A 17,913-nucleotide genomic window follows, 5' to 3' on the forward strand; every position below is an offset into this window, starting at 1 on the left:
TCAATCAATTCAGCCGCTTGTATAATAAATTATTACATTTTGAAGGATTTTTAATAATTTAAAATGATTATACTTAAAAAATTCCATGGAAACGAATTTTATTTTCATTCAATAATCAACACATAAAAAAAAAAATAACTACATATCTGCATGAATTCGACAAAATTATTTTCCTTTTGAATTTCGTACATGATTTAGCCTGGTAGAAGAGTGCAGCGGGTTCATATCGGATGCATAATGATGAACCGATTAATTGCCTATGACCCAAAGTCAGAATAGTCTACGTCACGTCACAGCTGGCCAACATCCCGTCTGTTCTGGTCTGTGAGTATCTCTTTAAAAATGTTTAATGAGTAAATAGTAGTGGTGTAAGAAATTTGGAGCGGGGTGACATGTATGTACGTGTGCTTGAACGTTTTCATACTGAAAACTCTTGCGGGTGACGCGCCCATTATTTGCACTTGTCCCACATACTGCAATTCGTGTCTGTAAAAGCAGGCCAACCGAATGAATGAATATAGAGTCTAGATTTAGATCTAGACTCTAGTCTCTTTTTGTTGTTGTCATGAATGTAGTTAGAAATGTCATTATTATTATCATTAGTACTATGTTTATTGTTATTAATATTATTATTATCATTGCATTGCATTGAAAAGACATTCGTATTTAGCTTGTCAGAGAATAGGGATCGTCCCCATAAACGCGGACAGACTTGGGTATTTTATTAGGTGGAATTCGTTTTTTGCATTGCCAGCATGCGGAACAGGAACCTCAAACCTGCAGAGTGCCAGAGAAAAAAAGCGTCTGTGAAAATGAGGACGATTCTTTTTAGGATGATTCTTTTTAGGATGCATTTTGTCCGCGTATACGAGGATATCCTTGTTTATGTGGACGATCCTCATTCTCGAACCGGCGTCCCTACTGATTAAGATATAAATGCCGATCTACTAGTACTACTACAAGAACTAAAACTGATCTTTGAAAATTGCTTGTGTTCAAAATATTTTCTTCTTATTTGGGGGTGTGTCTTTTTGGTTCCGACACAGCATAAAAACCAGCTGGCAGATTTGGCCAGCCTCCAGCAGACACCCTATTATTACTAGGTGGATGAAACAAGCTGATTGACGCGATGGAGATGCTAAATAAACTGAAGAGTACTGTTGGAGGGTTGATTGGGAACCCTGTGATGAGGGAGTATGAGATCATCAGACATGTAGGGAGCGGAGGACCGGGCTGTCTGTGGAAGATATATCATGCTGTCAAGAGGTCTACCAAGCAGGTAGGCAATATTTTGCTCTTTTAAAAATAAATTATTTCCTTTTCTTTTTCAAATCTGCGATCATTTCAATGTTTAATATCCCCAGAATTTACCCCATTTATGCACAATAGGCTACCAAAATTGTTGACAAAAGTGTCAGACATTGGAGGCAGTCTCCCAAATTGCATGTAATAATAAATCGGGAACCTTTTTAGAAGAAAAATGTTACCAAATTTGCCATAATATTAATTTTGTTTGAAGCATTTTTATGAAACTAAGTTGAAAACATCTACTGGCAGGGCTCCTTGCAAAGAATAATGTATCATTGTTTAGTTTCAGATATTGAAAATTGAAAAAAATCCAATTGAACGTATTCATTACACTCAAATAGTTCTTTTGCCAGATATTTTTAATGACTTGTCAGTACAGCCATAAAAAATAAACAAATGGTTTCGAAAACATAACCATTGATACTGGACAAATATGAACTCCTCCTTTGTCTCACAAATGCTCCCTAAAACATAAACCAAATTTTGTCAACTTCTAATCACGCACAGGAAGCTGGTGTATTTGTATTTGAAAAGAAGCTCTTGGAAAGATTTGCCAAGCGAGATCGGGATCCACTGTTAGAGATCTTACGGAAGGGTTCCACCCAGCTGACAAGGCTACGCCATCCCTGTGTGCTCACTGTTCAACATCCACTGGAAGAAACAAGGTAAGTGATTGCAGATAGTTTTGTCAAAGTATTCCAATCACCTAAAATCATAATTTATGTACAGCTAGAATGTGTAAAAAATAAAATCAACCTCAAAAACTTGAGCTTACCTGAATAGATAAAGATGAGTTCTGGTAAAAAAAAAAAAAATTAATTCTCACAGAATCAAACAAAACTTACTGAATGTTCAAGATTACAATAAATGTCATTTGCCAAACAATTTTGGTAGAAAATGTATACTGGTTGAGTAATGAGCATAGACAGATTAGGAAATCAAGGTTAGTAGCCCCGACACCATTTGTGTGGTCCCATATACATCTTTCTGTGTTCAGTGATTGTTACTTTACCAAGACTGGGCCAAATTTATTATGCTTTTGATGACTCCAGAACTGTGCAGTACACACCAATACTTACATGCTACATGATCAACTTTTTCTGATCCTTTCCACATCTTTTCTTTAAAAAAAATTGGATGACCAGAGCTCACCTTTATCTTTAAGTTGTCTTTTTTTTGGTTGATTTACCGGTTTTATGATTTTCTGTCTATTTGCCATCATACACTCACAGAGAAAGCCTTGCATTTGCCACAGAGCCTGTCTTTGCAAGCCTAGCCAACATATTAGGATGCCATGACAACATGCCTTCGCCCATCCCTCCGTACATTGGAGAACACGAGCTGTTTGAAGTCGAGATTAAATATGGACTCCTACAGGTAGGTTTAGATATGTTTTGTTGGCTTTAAAAATTCGTGTAGAAGTAGTAGCAGTTTGATAAATCTGCCCGCCTGATGTCTTTGCAGCAGGCGATATATGGGTATTTCCTTTGCTGCAGGCTCTGGGCTCATAAATACATGAACCAAACAAAACTTACATTTTTATAGCTCTCTGGATGTTTAGGGAAAAACTTACCCCCTAATATAGTTCAAACTTACCAAGATAATGACATTTCTATCTATTGTATTAAAACAAATATAACTTACCTACCTGGAAATTGAAGAAAACTCATTATCTCTTTTAAACAGTGCAAAATTTGGGAACGACGAAAAATGCTGATCTAGCTATAGTGGTAGCCGGAAGCTATAGTACTATAGATTCATGGAGAGAACAAAAAAAGAAATATAATAAATGTTGCGTTAGAAGCGCTTCATTAATTTCTTTGTGTGATTATATTCTTCATTTCATCAGAGAGTAGTGCAATTTGATGTCTTAACCCTATTTAGCCCGGGCTATTTTGAAACTGCATAGCCCGGGGGGGGGGGGGGGGGGCTTCTAAGGCCCCTCCCCCCCCCTATGATCTCGGCCGTGAAACGCCCAATCGCCGCGAAAATTTGCATTCATGTCAAGTGAAGTGTATAGAATACTATGGTAATTTCATTTTTTTGAAAAATTCACTCATTTGCATATTTATGGTAATTTATGCAAATAAGGTCATTAAATTCACATGTTTGCCCATAAATCAGACATTATTCATATTTAAGCATTCTTTCTCACTACATATATTTGTTAGACCATTTGGAATAATAATACAACACAAAAAAATGAAAAACCAGGGTTATTCCTTATGTTATCTATTGTTTTGATAATTTCTTATGTATTTCTTTGTTTTTTTAACTTATGTATTTTATTGTTTTTGTTGTTTTATTTCATTTCCAACTATAATTCAACTATTTTGACCCCAAAATAAACACCTAAACTATAAACAAGACCAAATAACCAATGTTTTATCTCATTATTTGAAAAATGAGATTTCCATATGTTTTGTACACAAATCACAAAAATGAGCGATTTTCGGGCTGACATGCAAAGACAAAACGACACGTGACTTTGTAACGGTAGGTCCGATTTTCGAAAAATTTCTTTCAAAAGATGCGCACGACTCGAAAGAATAAAGTCACAAAATTTCAGTCCAAATTTTTTTTGCGTTAAAAAATTATCGCGAAAAATGCCAAGGGGGGGAGGGCTTCTAAAGCCCCCCCCCCCCCCCGGACTAAATAGGGTTAATAACCTTTCCTCAACTACATGTATGCCTTAAACATCAAAACACAATTTTAAGTTGTGCAAAATTATGATCTTGAAATGTTTATTTCAACCCATCTTACCCTTATTATTTTCCAATTTCTTCAAAAGTAGTGTTTACTGGTATGTGAATTTTATGTTTCAATAAATTATGTTATGTAATATGTCTTTCTATGTATAGTTTGTGTTGTCCTGTAAATTGTTTTTTAAACATATAACCTGGAGGTAATTTGTGTTTCCCTTAAGTTTATTTTTGCACACTAGATATGTGATCCATTCTGTAATGGGCGATCAACTTCAGAGGTTTCCGCATTCTTCATGGAAAGCCCTGCACATAACCTTTGTAAATATAGTTAACATTTTCTGTTACTCTGTAACAGGCGCGATAGCTCAGTCGGTAGAGCAATGGTCTCGTAATCCGGTGACCCGGGTTCGAAACCAAGGCGATGCGCTAGTGCCCTTTAGTAAGGCATTAATCCTCATTACCAGGTTTCTCGGAGAGGACCTAAAGCCGTCGGCCGTCTGGTTGCTTACTTACAAGTATTTATGCTTTCTTAGCAGTCAGGTAAAATAACCACCACCACCACCACCACTTACATGTTTATATTGCGATATAAATTGAATTAAATTGAATTTAATTGAATTGAATTGAATTGAATTGATATTGAAAAACAAGAAGGTGACTTTCATGGGTTTGTGTGCTTTTAACAGTTAACTGACGCCTTGAAGTTTCTACACAATGATGTCCACATGGTCCATGGTAATATCACCCCAGCAAGCATCATCCTCAACAGCAATGGAGCTTGGAAGCTAGCAGGATTCGACTTTGTCATTCCATCCTCATCACCAGCTGATCAACCGGTAAGTCACCTGACTCCAGGAGGATCACATGACCTTTCCCATCTCAATGTAGTCACTTTATTTGTCTCTCTGTGTCTTTGCCTCTGTTTCCCTCTGCAGTATATTGTCTTCTCATTGTTGGTAATTTTCTGATTGTCTTATTGGCTTTCTCCGTTACTTTCTAATTTTTTCATCGCTTTTTCCTCCCTCACATGTGGTTTGTAGTTGTATTAAAAACATCATTGACCCCAAAAAATAAAAATAAAATACATTTGCTAAATGCCTCTCCCAATGCTTTTCTTGCCCTCTTTTACTCACAGGCTAGTTTCCCCTTACGAGAGCTTATGAACGACGTCTCGGCTGTTCTTCAGCCCAACCTGAACTACTTGGCCCCGGAATACCTGCTAACACAAAGCTGTGATACGTCCAGTGACTTGTTCAGTCTGGGAATGCTAATGTACTCCGTCATTAACACCGGGAAACTCTTCCACGATTGCAACGAGAATCTGTCCACTTTTAAACAGAAATCAGAACAGGTAAAATATCTTTAACGCTTAGTTGTTGCTGGATTGGGATTTGAATCCCATACCTTGTGATCTACAGTCCGGCGACTTATTCACAAGACCACAACACCTCTAGACCTTCATTTCGTTAAATGAAGAGTTCAATTTCAAAAGGAGCTAAATCCATTTGTGTAACTTCTGAGAAAAAAGAAATTGGTTACCAGATTTTGTACAGGCAAAAAGTGAAATTAAAAGGTGCATTTTTTCATAATTGCTCCCCAAATTTAGGTAAATAATTTTGTTGAAATATGGGTACTTAAGTGAACAATGCTCTGATATCAATAGCTCAATTTTCGTCAGAAGTGGATTTAGTCCTTTTGGAATTAAGCTCTTCAAATATAGAATATCATGGTCAGGTTTGCATTTAGGTCTTAGCTTTGGTTTAGAACCCTGGTTACAGTTTGGTAATCATGTTTGGTCCGGAGTTGGGGAGGTGGGAAATCGAGAGTATAATAAAAGCTTTTATACTGCAATCTTTTCTATGTGAATGCCAGTATTGATAATTGCACTACCTTTCTCAGTTAGTACAAATCAGAGAGATTTTCAGTGTAATGTACTGTTACCCAAGTCATTGATTTCCTCGTGTTGAGTTTGAAAAGGATACATTGTTAGAAAAAAAAACATTTGCGGTTCTTATTGTTGTTTTTTCATTCAACAGATTAATATTCTTCCCATAATTATGTAAATTTATACTTGTACAGAAAATGATTTTGGAGAGATACACACAGTAATGCCATATATAATAATAATAATAATAATAATAATAATAATAATAATAATAATAATATTTAATTTTTATATATAGTCAAACCTGCTTTAGTGACCACTTGTCTACTTTTTATTTTCCCTTGAAAATGGTTTCTCATTGAAACATGTACTATAGGCACCTGTCTACAAGACGACTTTTTGTGTTTCCCTTGAGCGGTTGCTGTAGACAGGTTTGACTGTAGTGAGATAACTGATGAGCTGTTTAGGAAGGTGAATATCATCACAGTGATGATTGCATTTTGTGATGTTTATAATATCTTTTCCAGCTGCGTAGTCTGAGTATATCATTATTATCCAGTCTCCCTGATGGTTTGAAGGAATACGTCAAGATGTTACTAAGTACCACACCTACAATCAGACCGGATGCTGATCAACTTGGCAAGGTAAATACTGAGAGAAACATGGCGATGCTTAGCAGGATGGGAGCGGGATGATAGTTAGGATGCGGGTTGTGGCTGTGGTGATGTTGGTGGTGAACTGATTATGGTGGTGGTAATGATGGTGATGATAATGATTAGGCCTAAAAAAAAGATGTTGTATTGCCCTTTAGGTGCCAAAACATGGGTCGGTCGGTCAGAAATCTTTTTTTGTTCAACATTTTTTCTTCTCCCTCTTTGGGCTGATATTTCTCATTTTTTCGCTTTAATACATATTTTTGTATTCATTAACATTTTTTTTTTAATAAGCCGACGGTAGATTTCAAGATTTTGGAGTTGGTCGCAAAGGGCAATACGACATCTTTATTTTAGGCCTTATGGTGGTGGTAATGAAGATGATTGTGGCAATATGGTGGTAGTGGTGGTGATGAGGAGCAGAAAGAGCCAAAATTACAGAAAAAGTGACTTTATTTCCACAGCAGTATATTGTGCCATTCTCGAATAAGACTGATTTAATTGGAGCTACCGGTAATCATCAAAGTCTCGTGTAAAATATAAAATCACAATTTGTGGGTAGCACTTGCCACTTTGGGGGTTACATTTTGCAATTTTCTTTCACATTGTTTCATTCAATGAATTTTTTTTTCTTCCAACTATGAAGGAGTAGAAAGTAGGATTAATTGTTGCCTTTTTGAGGAGGGAACACTGATTGATGTAAAAAATAAATTGTGATAGCTCAGTGGTAGAGCAGTGGTGTGGTAACTGGGAGGTTCGAAACCAAGTCAATGTGCTCTAGTGTCCTTTGGTATGGCATTAATCCTCCTTACCAAGTCCTTCAGAGAGGACTTAAAGTCCTTGGTCCACTGGCTGCTTACTTACAAGCATACACATGTTTTCTTAGCAGTCGGGTAAAACAAACCAACTGAAAAATTTAGAAATATAAGAAAACTTCTCTCTTATCGCCTCTTTAGATCCCATACTTTGATGATGTTGGTGCGATGACACTGCAGTATGTAGACTCGTTGTTTCAACAAGACAATCAACAGAAAGCTCAATTCTTCAAAGGTCTTCCTAAAGTCATCTCCAAACTGCCCAAGGTAATATATAAACTCCTTATCTGCAGGTTTATTTTTCAACACAATGCAGTATTTTTTCCCAATTTTTTTTTTTCTTCCCTTTTTTTTTTTCTTTTTTTTTCTTCCCGATTTGATCCCAATTTTTCCCTTATTTTCTCTATTCCTCCCTATTTCCCCCTATTCTTTCCCAATTTTTCTTACTCAAGAGGGGGGGGGGGGGGGAATGTTGTTAGATGCCATTTTTTCCCCAAATCCTCTTTCTTTCTTTTTTACACAAGGGGGGGGGGGGGGGGGTGTGGTTGAGGGAAACCCCCCCCCCCCTTTTTTTTAGTGTCACTATCACCCCTGTGTATTTTCTTTTCCATAGAGAGTTGTACAGCAGAGGGTTCTACCGTGCTTGTGTAAGGAGTTCATGAACCCGGACATGGTGCCCTTCGTGCTCCCCAACGTCCTTCTCATCGCAGAGCAGTGCACGGATCAGGAGTATGTCAAGCTTGTCTTACCAAGCCTCAAGAACGTCTTTAAGATGCAAGAACCTGTTCAGGTAATGAGTATGTTGGTGATGGGGGTGATGATGATGAAGGTTTGATTTGATTTGATTTGATTTATTGATTTCTATATCATATTTCAAACATACATAATGTCCATCTGTGTGACATAATTTACAATTTATAATGTATCGAACATAGAATATTATTTCACTATTAACATGATATAGGAGGGATACAGCGTATGAAGCTTGAAATGCTGATGATAATGATAGTGTTGATGGTGGTGAAGATGATGATGATGGTGATGATGATGGTGATGATGGTGATGATAATGATAGTGGTGATGATGGTGAAGATGATGATGATGGTGATGATGGTGATGATGATGACAATGGTGGTGGTGGTGATGATGATGATGGTGATGATGATGATGATGATAATGATAGTGTTGATGGTGGTGAAGATGATGATGGTGGTGATGATGGTGATGATAATGATAGTGTTGATGGTGGTGAAGATGATGATGGTGATGATAATGGTGATGATAATGATAGTGGTGATGGTGATGATGATGATGATGATGATGACGATGGTGGCAGTGATGATGATCATAACAAGACATTTCTATACCGCAAATTGAGTAATGCCTCTAGGCGGTTTAAATGATAATATTAAGTATGGTGGTGATGATGGTGAGGAGGAGTAGGAGGAGGAAGATAAGATTATGTTGGTGATGACTATAATGACGATAATGCTGATGATGTTGGTCATGATGATGATGACGACAACGAGGAGGATGATGATGGGTGGTGGTGGCTATTTTACCTGTCTGCTAAGAAAGCTTAAATGCTTGTTAGTAAGCATACAGATGGCCGATGGCTTTAGGTCCTCTCCAAGGGACCTGGCAATGACGATTAATGCCTTACCAAAGGGCACTAGCGCATCGACTTGGTTTCGAACTCGGGTCTCCGGATTCCGAGACCACTGCTCTACCGACTGAGCTATCGCGCCTCCTGATGGTTATGAAGATGAAAAGATTGGTGATGATGATAATGTTGGAAGACAACAAAAGTAAAGTTCTACATGTACATATCACATGTTTGATCTTTGTATACATGCATGTAATGAAACTAAGCTGAGTCTGTCATCCCCTGAGCTGAGTTTGAGTCTTAGCCTGTCATTCAATTCAATTCAAAAGACTTTATTTTCATTAAAAAACGAAAAAATATATACATGTGATATAGTACAGACAGTTTAAAATATACAAATCATGAGCATTATGTTAAGTTAATTTAAACTAACAGTGAACATGAGTAGCAGGAAAAGGGAGCACCTGTAGAAAGCTTGTTTTAGCTTGTTGATTCAGGCGTCCAAATGAACAAAATAATTACACAGATATAATAACATAGTAATGAATTTTGCGCATGTATTCATCTACCCCTCCCTCCCCACCACCTCCCCCTTTCAGATTTTACTCATCTTCATGCAACGGATGAACCTCCTCCTCACGAAGACACCGTCTGAAGACATCAAGAATCATGTTCTACCCATGGTTTACAGAGCTCTAGAGTCTTCCTCTGCTCAGATACAGGTCAGTTTGAAATCGTCTCTATTTATTTTAATTATATACTAGAAATCCTGATAATTATTTAATTGAAAAAAATGTCCATCAACAAGTTCTTTATTTACTTTTAGACACACTGGCCTCAAAATATGGAATTCTCTCCCTTGAGATATCTGTGATACTACATTCTTTAACTCTTTTCAATCTAAAATTATAAAATACTTCATCTGTTTTTAAATCAATAATAATATTTGCATGTAAATACGTCTCCTATGTTTTGTACACTGTTTTGTTATTGTTATATATTTTATAGGCAATTGTTGGAACTTGTTTGTATCTTTTAATAACAGGGACTGCCTCGACAGAACCTTATGGTTTTATTTGTTATTTCCCCAATCCATTTCTTTTGCTGATTAACTTTGTACAATTCCGGTATTTTTGTAGACATATTTCCATTTTGTGTGTGTTCTCTGTTTTCTATATTGTATATAATCTGTATCTTATGTGTTTTGTATGGATTTGAATTGAAATGAAATTTGAAACTTGAAACTTGTTATGTGCCACAGAAGGTAACTTTGCGAAATGCAGTGGCTAGAAAAGAAGCGTGTACCGGTATATACATGAACGGTAATTTATATCATAACTTTGTAAACCGCTATGGTACAGTTAAAAGTGCTAATATTGTATCTGTTGGGTTCTACTCATTAATAACCACAGTTACACAATCGTTTGAGTGGTATGTTCATTGTTTATTGGTAGAGCATATTATACACATGGAACACGCAGCTAGCACAAAGTAGCAGCAATAGCGGCAAACTATGGAACACCATTTGTCAATACACAACAGTATCGCATTGTATTGATTTATGCTATCCTCATTTGATTCTGACATTTATTATGTCTTATCATTTTTTTTCTGAAGGAGCTGTGCCTAAACATTCTGCCTTCGTTTGCCGGGATGATAGAGTACAACTCCATCAAACATTCCATCGTCCCCAGACTGAAGAAAATTTGTTTGGAAACCTCCCGCCTGTCAGTAAGTTATTAATAATAATAATATTCCGCTTATATAGCGCTTAATACAACAGGCCTTAAATTTCGATATTTTTAGGGCAAGGCCACTTTTCTGTAGGGCACATTCCTATATTACAGCACAAATAGGAAGAATTGGAAAGGGCACAACAAATCTCCAAGGCCAATGAGAGGGGCATTGAGACCAATCAAAGGGGCATCCATGGCCATGGCCTTGGTGGCCTTGGATTAATTTAAGCCCTGATACAATATCACTAAGCGCTTTACAGATATACTTTTACCCTGGATTCAGTGCTTGCTGGCACACACTGTGTGCACACTCTCCACTCCATAGGGAGCATTCCAGCCAGGCGTTACTTGACACTCATAAACTGTTTGCCCAACAATGACGGCCGCATCCTAGCAGGTACCCATTAATCACCTGTGTGGAGAGTAGCAAGTGCAGGTTAATATTTTCCTATAGTAATATCGCATTACCCGGTACTGACACTTAACTTTTAAATTCCAGTTGAAAAATTGGTTGTGCATTCAGAAAGGGCAATAAAACAAAGCACTGATAGGACTGCTGGTATTTATACAAGTGATATTCCTCTCTGATCATTAGGTTCGTGTAGGATGCCTGGTGAGTCTAGGAAAGATGCTTGAGCACATGGACAAATGGTTTGTCCTTGATGAAATACTACCGCTCCTCATGCAGATACCTTCCAGAGAACCTGCTGTTCTTATGGGCATCTTAGGTAAGTCTGTTTAAAGGAAAGAGGGAGGGGGGGGGGGAGAAAACCATTGCAATCTGCAGTTTGTTAAGGTTTGCTTGTAAATTTGATTATAATTATAGGATCGTGTGTTTTTGCTTGGGGGAGGGGAAGGGTGTTACTCCTGCAGATATCATCTAAAGAAACTGCTCTTCTTATGGGCATGTTAGGTTAGTTTGTTAGAGGGGGGTGGGGTATTCTTTGAAATTTGCTGTTTTGTTTAGGTTGCTTGTAAAGTTGATTAGAAGTATAAAGCTAAGGTGTTTTTTTAAACTGTTTTAGCCGTTCCATATTAAAAAAAATGAATGACACATGCCTTTGGTACATGGATTTAGTACATTATTATTGCATTCTGTCTTTTTTAAATATTTTTTTTCAGGTAAGTTTGTTTGAAGGAAAAGGGGTCGGGGGGGGGGGGGGGGGGGTATGAATTCATTGGAATTTGCAGGGTTTTTTTGCGCATAAATGAATCCAAGGACTGAGGTAATAATATATCTGTAAAGCACTTAGAGACGGCATTTTGTATAAAATTCTCTATAATTGCAGAATATTATTGTCATGCTGTCTTTTTTCTCTTTTTTAAAAATAAATATATTTTCCAGGTATTATCAAGGTATCAATGAATCATAAGAAGCTGGGTATCACCAAAGACATTGCGGCCACCAAGGTTCTTCCTTTCCTCTTCCCTCTCTCCATCGATAATAACCTCAATCTGCATCAGGTAAGACCTTGGGAAGGTTCTTCCTTTCCTCTTCCCTCTCTCCATTGATAATAACCTCAACCTCCATCAGGTAAGACCTTGAAAGGTTCTTCCTTTCCTCTTCCCTCTCTCCATCGATAATAACCTCAACCTCCATCAGGTAAGACCTTGGGAAGGTTCTTCCTTTCCTCTTCCCTCTCTCCATTGATAATAACCTCAACCTCCATCAGGTAAGACCTAGGAAGGTTCTTCCTTTCCTCTTCCCTCTCTCCATTGATAATAACCTCAACCTCCATCAGGTAAGACCTAGGAAGGTTCTTCCTTTCCTCTTCCCTCTCTCCATTGATAATAACCTCAACCTCCATCAGGTAAGACCTTGGGAAGGTTCTTCCTTTCCTCTTCCCTCTCTCCATTGATAATAACCTCAACCTCCATCAGGTAAGACCTTGGGAAGGTTCTTCCTTTCCTCTTCCCTCTCTCCATTGATAATAACCTCAACCTCCATCAGGTAAGACCTAGGAAGGTTCTTCCTTTCCTCTTCCCTCTCTCCATTGATAATAACCTCAACCTCCATCAGGTAAGACCTTCGAAAGGTTCTTCCTTTTCTCTTCCCTCTCTCCATCGATAATAACCTCAATCTTCATCAGGTAAGACCTAGGAAAGGTTAAAGTTCAAGTGGTTTAATCATGTGACTGGTAATGCAAAGGTCATGGATTCAATCCCCGGCATGACATTTATGTATGTGACGAAGGCATTATCTGCATTGCTCCTCTCCAGCCAGGTGTTACATGAGTATCCAGTAGGATGCAAACACGGTTGGATTAGCATGTGTGCATTAGTGTATAGGTGACTAGCAAGAATGCTGCCCAGGGAGTGGAGAATGCGCACTATATTAATTGAATCCAAATCCCCGGGATAATAATAATACTGTAAGCGCTTTGGTCAGCTAATGGAAAATCGCTTTTTAAGAAACTGGTATTATTATTATTATTATTATTATTATTATTATAATTATTATTATCATTATTATTGTTATTATTGTCGTCATAATTTTCCACAGAATTGTTACCCTTTTTATGTACATGGTATAATTCCTTTGTCCGTTACCAATTAACTAAAACAATGTACAAAAAATGAAAAATGAAAAAAATGGTTTATGTTGTGGATAGGCCGGGTGAATGAATCATTTACAAGAAGAAACAGAAAAAAATACTAAAAGGGCGGTAGAATGAATTGAAAAGGAAAGAGGAAAAGAATCTTAAAGTGTAATTGTATAGAAAAGGGTCATGAAGCTACACTGGTACATACCTGTAAGGTACGCACCACATAAATACAACACTCACACATTACCCCAAATCTCTGAGGTGACTGAGCAATGACAATATCATTGAGATATCTTTTTATATATGTTATGCTTCCTTTGGAGAAATTTCAATTATTTAAACATATTTGTGGCTTCCACCCAGTAAATTATTATTTTTTTTTTCTGACTTGTTTTTCAATACAGATCGATCAATCAATCTTATATACGTTTAAATAATATCATTGAGGTATGTGAATATTCATGGTTTTGTGTTTTTTTTGTCAAGTAACATTTCCACACAAGTTGGTGCGATGAGTAGATTGTTACCATTTCTTATATATATCTTTCTGTTACAGTTCAATGCGTACATGTCAGTGATAAGTGGTCTCATCAAACTGGTAGAGAAGGAACAGAGAGTCAAGCTGGAACAACTTAATGCTTTGCAAGAAGAACAAAAGTATGTTTTTTTTCTTTGTGGCCTGTACGTCACTCTGTCTCTCTCTCTCTCTCACTTACCCTCTCTGGCACGCTCTCTATGTACCCCCCTCTCTCTCTTTATCTCTCTCACTCTCTCCCTCCCTCTCTCTCACTCCATCTCTCGCTCTCTATGTCTCTCCCTTTCTTTCTCTCTTGCTTTCTATGTCTCTCCCTTTCTCTCTCTCTCTCTCTCTCTGTCTCACTCTCCATTTCTCTCTCTCTCTCTCTATTCAAGTAACTGTTTATTTTCTTTCTAATATCTTTTTATGAAGTTACTCTCTATCTCACATCTTTCCATTCCCTCTCTATCTCTTTGCTGATGTATTTGTCTTCTTTCTTGCATCTTCGTTGTCTACTCATCCCTATTTTAGTTTCTATATTACTCAACCGTGCTTCCAATGTTCAACATATTTTCTACTTTTCTTTGTCATGTCACATTTTCCCCACTCTTACTATCTATGGAGCTTGTGTTAGGTCGTTTTTATGTGATGCATTATGGGGAAAAGTAAACAAAAATATTAGGATAAGGAGGGGATTAAATCAGAATTTTAGGTGGAGAAGGTTTCAAGAGCTTCTCTGACGTAAAAGTTTGCGCTTATTCCAAAAATATAAATCTTATTGACCCTACTCACGAACGTTTGGTCAGGGGCAGTCTTTCTAATCGTTATTATTAGCAATGGGCCTATTATATGTTACAAAATGAAAGTGTCTGGGTGCCAGAAATAGTGGTCAAATTGAACAATATGGTCATTTTGGTCATTTTTTTTTCCCAAAATGAACATTGGCATTGATTTTGGTCCAAAATCAGACGAAATTTGAGTCAGAAACAATAATTGATTTCTTTACTATTATCAACCCTCAATATATTTGTCATCTATCTTTTGTTCCAAGTCCTTAGCCTAAACATATTTTTTGTCTATTTTACATAACAAGAAATTTAGTCTAGTTTTCTGGGTAATACTGTAAAATTAAAATGGCAACAAAAATATATTTTTCGCATGTGAAAAACGACTAGGGTACTATCTTGCTCAACCCCTATTGGGGCATCACTTGACTTTTCTGTCAAACCATCACATGAGTTTTCTGTCATTGTAATCCTGACCCCCAGGACATCTGTTGAGTTTGCCCAGAAGCTGCAAGCCAGTGGTGGGAATGAGGATGTTCCATTGTCATCAAGAGGGGAGAGCAACAATACTGGAGGGACTGGGGTGAGTTAAAAGAGAGAGATAGAGAGAGAGAGAGAAAGAGAGAAAGAAAAAGAGATATGATAAGCAGTTTTTTTTTTAATTTCATGATAGATATGGTGCTACATGAATATTTTCAATTGAAAATTTTACTTTCTTGTGTACCATCTAAACTAAAAGATGTGTTGTTAACTCTACCTTCTGTATATGTACATGAGAAAATGGACTAGATTTTTTTTTTAAATAATTTTTTTAAAATAATAAATGTTCAATCCATTTTGTTACAATAAACATTGTATAGGATTTTCACTTTTCATTAGTGAAAGTATAGACTTTCGCTTGAAAACTGAAGAAAGAAAATTATGCCTCAATCCATCGAAGATTCAAAGGTGGTCCCAAAGGTTTTTTCTTTTGGGTTGTCCGTCCTTCTGTTCGTCCTTCAGCCGTCCGTCCCGCTTTCTTTTTAACACGATATCTCAAAGTAGAAGTGTCAAATTCTTGACTTGAAATTCAAAAGTCATGGGTTCGATCCCTGACATGGTACTAATTTCCTTTGGCAAGGCATTAATATACATTTGCCACTCAATACCCAATAGAGAAATGGGGACCCGGTAGGATGACGAAAGCATTTGTGTTAGTAATTGTCTATGCCCTTACTAGGTGACCATATGGTAGGAATACTCCCCAGGGAGGGGAGATGGTGCACATAATGGTGAATAATGTCATTCGTTTCCTACTGAATTTAGGGCGGAGGCATATAGGAGACACATTTGCATTTGTATTGTTTAAAAATATTTCTACTCACATTAACTTCCCAGGTGGACCAGATGTTTGAGACGTTTGGATTGGACGGCCATACCAGTCAAAATGGGAAGAATTTGTCTGGTCAGAAGCAGTCCTCTTCCAGCTCCAAGGGCCAAGCAAGTAGCACAGGATCCTCCACCAAGGCACCAGAGCCCGCCCCAGTGCGCCCCTCACAGGTGTCCCTGAGCCTGGAGGAGAAACAACGTCTTCAGAAGGAGCAGGAGTTTCAGCAGCGGTTGAAGACCCAGAAGGTGATCCAGCCTGTAGAGACAAACAAGCAGCCCTCAAGGTCTGCTGTCAAAGACCTGTCAGGATCACTCGCCATGGAGTCTGGAAGTGGCATCAAGGGCAGGATTGCAGGAATGGACAGTGTTTGTACGAGGACAGGTGGTGGTGGTGGTGGTGGTCTAATGTCCAGTGGAATCGGCAGCATGAATGGTTCACCGTATCATCCACCACCAAGTGCAACGTCTTCAGGGAGTATCCTCGGAGCAGGAGGAATGGGTGTTTTGAATGCTTCCTTGCTCTCTCAGCCGGTCAATAACATGTCGCAGATGCCTCCTCAAATGAACAAAACGCAAGCGAAAAAGAACCTCGACATGTCCACCTTTGATTCTCTCCTAGCTCCGTCTCAGTCCCAGAAATCTCACAGAACACTCAGTCAAATGTCTTCAGCTAACACAGCACCTGCCACTAACCCTCACACAGGACAAAGCTCATCGCAAGTGTTTGTCCAAAGACCACCAGGTAGCATGGGCCAGGCCGCATATGGAGGTGCGGGTCAAGGGTCGCAGGGCAGCATGGGTCAGGGGTCATTTGGAGGTGCGGGTCAAGGGTCGCAGGGCGGCATGGGTCAGGGGTCATTTGGAAATATTGGTCAAGGACAGGGTGCATTCGGACAGGCAGGCATGATGGGTAATTATAGTGGAGGAAGTCAGGGCTTAGGTCAAATGTCGTGGCAGGCGTCGGCCATGCAGAAGCAGCAACAGACTCCAGGGGCACAGCATACAGGAGTAGGAATGGGTACAGGCTTCGATCCATTTTCCAGCACAGCTGCATCAAGCCAGCAGAAACAGAAGACAGTAGGAGGTGATAACCTGCTGGATTTTCTGGGGTGAATCATGTGGAAACGTCTTAATAATAATATTTCTTGCAGCACGTTTAGGAACACTTTTTCAGCTTGCTTCTATGACACATCCAGTGACAACAATTTTTCATGCAAGACTGACATGAAATCATGCAGAGGTAATGAATGAAGCAAGATCTACATGCATGTACAGGAAGTATTGAGGATTGAATGTCCAAGTGCACTTGTTTAGGCAAACTTCAACATTTGCTGTTAACAAAGCATGTAGTGAAGGTTAAAAATGAAGTAGGATATGTGCAATAGACCCGTTTACTCACATATTCAAATTGTATGCATACTTTCGAAACAAAGGTTGTTCTTGACTACATGAAGCTTGCCTGGGGTTTACCCAATATAGCAACAAGTGATGAATGCAGACTAGATTCCAAGTAGTGTACAGGGTAGTTCTTCATCAATAACAATTTAATTGAATAACTCGTCTCTAGGTCCCCGGGAATGAAACACCCATCAATTTGAATATTTAAAGGCCCACTGCACTACTTGTAGCTACTTGCGCCCTCTATATAACAAACAATGCCTAATCGGTGACCATTGGTCCCCCATGATCCTCTTTTTCTTATGTTAACTGAGAGCTGAGTTGATGAGATAACCACCTGTCCAGTGACCTTGCAGGGCGCTCTAATCCCTCCTGTAAACTATGGCAGATAAGCTTTAAAGGTAATACAAAGTTTTGGTATGGGGTCATGAATTCGGTTCAAATGAACATATTAAAACTTATGAAATTGTAAATAATAAACTCTTCATGTTGTATTGCTCCCTCTCAAGGTCAAGATATTAATTAAGCTATTAAACAATATTTCTTTACTAAAATCGACCGATTCGCTATTCCCGTTTGGAAATTATATAT

The 17,913-nt window shown here is 38.2% G+C and overlaps 1 protein-coding gene across 3 annotated transcripts; it reads left to right on the top strand.

Annotated features, from left to right (window-relative positions):
* The first annotated feature begins 236 nt into the window (after nt 1-236).
* On the top strand, nt 237-17,610 carry LOC593097 (SCY1-like protein 2). 3 transcript variants are annotated; one of them, XM_030989662.1, is made up of 17 exons: nt 237-324; nt 1,047-1,279; nt 1,816-1,973; nt 2,541-2,685; nt 4,700-4,849; nt 5,149-5,364; nt 6,426-6,542; nt 7,508-7,633; nt 7,980-8,156; nt 9,572-9,694; nt 10,590-10,703; nt 11,304-11,436; nt 12,054-12,118; nt 12,189-12,242; nt 13,811-13,911; nt 15,040-15,139; nt 15,934-17,610. In XM_030989662.1, exons 2-17 carry the CDS (start codon nt 1,130-1,132, stop codon nt 17,035-17,037), a joined length of 3,033 nt encoding a protein of 1,010 aa, XP_030845522.1. In that variant the 5' UTR covers nt 237-324; nt 1,047-1,129; the 3' UTR covers nt 17,038-17,610. The 3 variants fall into 3 exon arrangements, with proteins under 3 accessions (XP_030845522.1, XP_030845521.1, XP_030845520.1); XM_030989661.1 differs by lacking the exon at nt 12,189-12,242 and adding an exon at nt 12,258-12,311; XM_030989660.1 differs by lacking the exon at nt 12,189-12,242 and having other exon boundaries at nt 12,054-12,172.
* Nucleotides 17,611-17,913: the final 303 nt, after the last annotated feature.

This window comes from Strongylocentrotus purpuratus, unplaced genomic scaffold (genome assembly GCF_000002235.5).
Source record: "Strongylocentrotus purpuratus isolate Spur 01 unplaced genomic scaffold, Spur_5.0 spur5_scaffold_18, whole genome shotgun sequence".
NCBI lineage: Eukaryota > Metazoa > Echinodermata > Echinoidea > Camarodonta > Strongylocentrotidae > Strongylocentrotus > Strongylocentrotus purpuratus.

Bases quoted from the DNA above. Each gene is read 5' to 3' on its own strand.
- LOC593097 (XM_030989660.1), top strand. From the start codon at position 1,130: ATGGAGATGCTAAATAAACTGAAGAGTACTGTTGGAGGGTTGATTGGG. The intron at 1,974-2,540 runs GTAAGTGATTGC...ATACACTCACAG, and splicing joins CATCCACTGGAAGAAACAAG to AGAAAGCCTTGCATTTGCCA. The intron at 7,634-7,979 runs GTAATATATAAA...TCTTTTCCATAG, and splicing joins TCATCTCCAAACTGCCCAAG to AGAGTTGTACAGCAGAGGGT.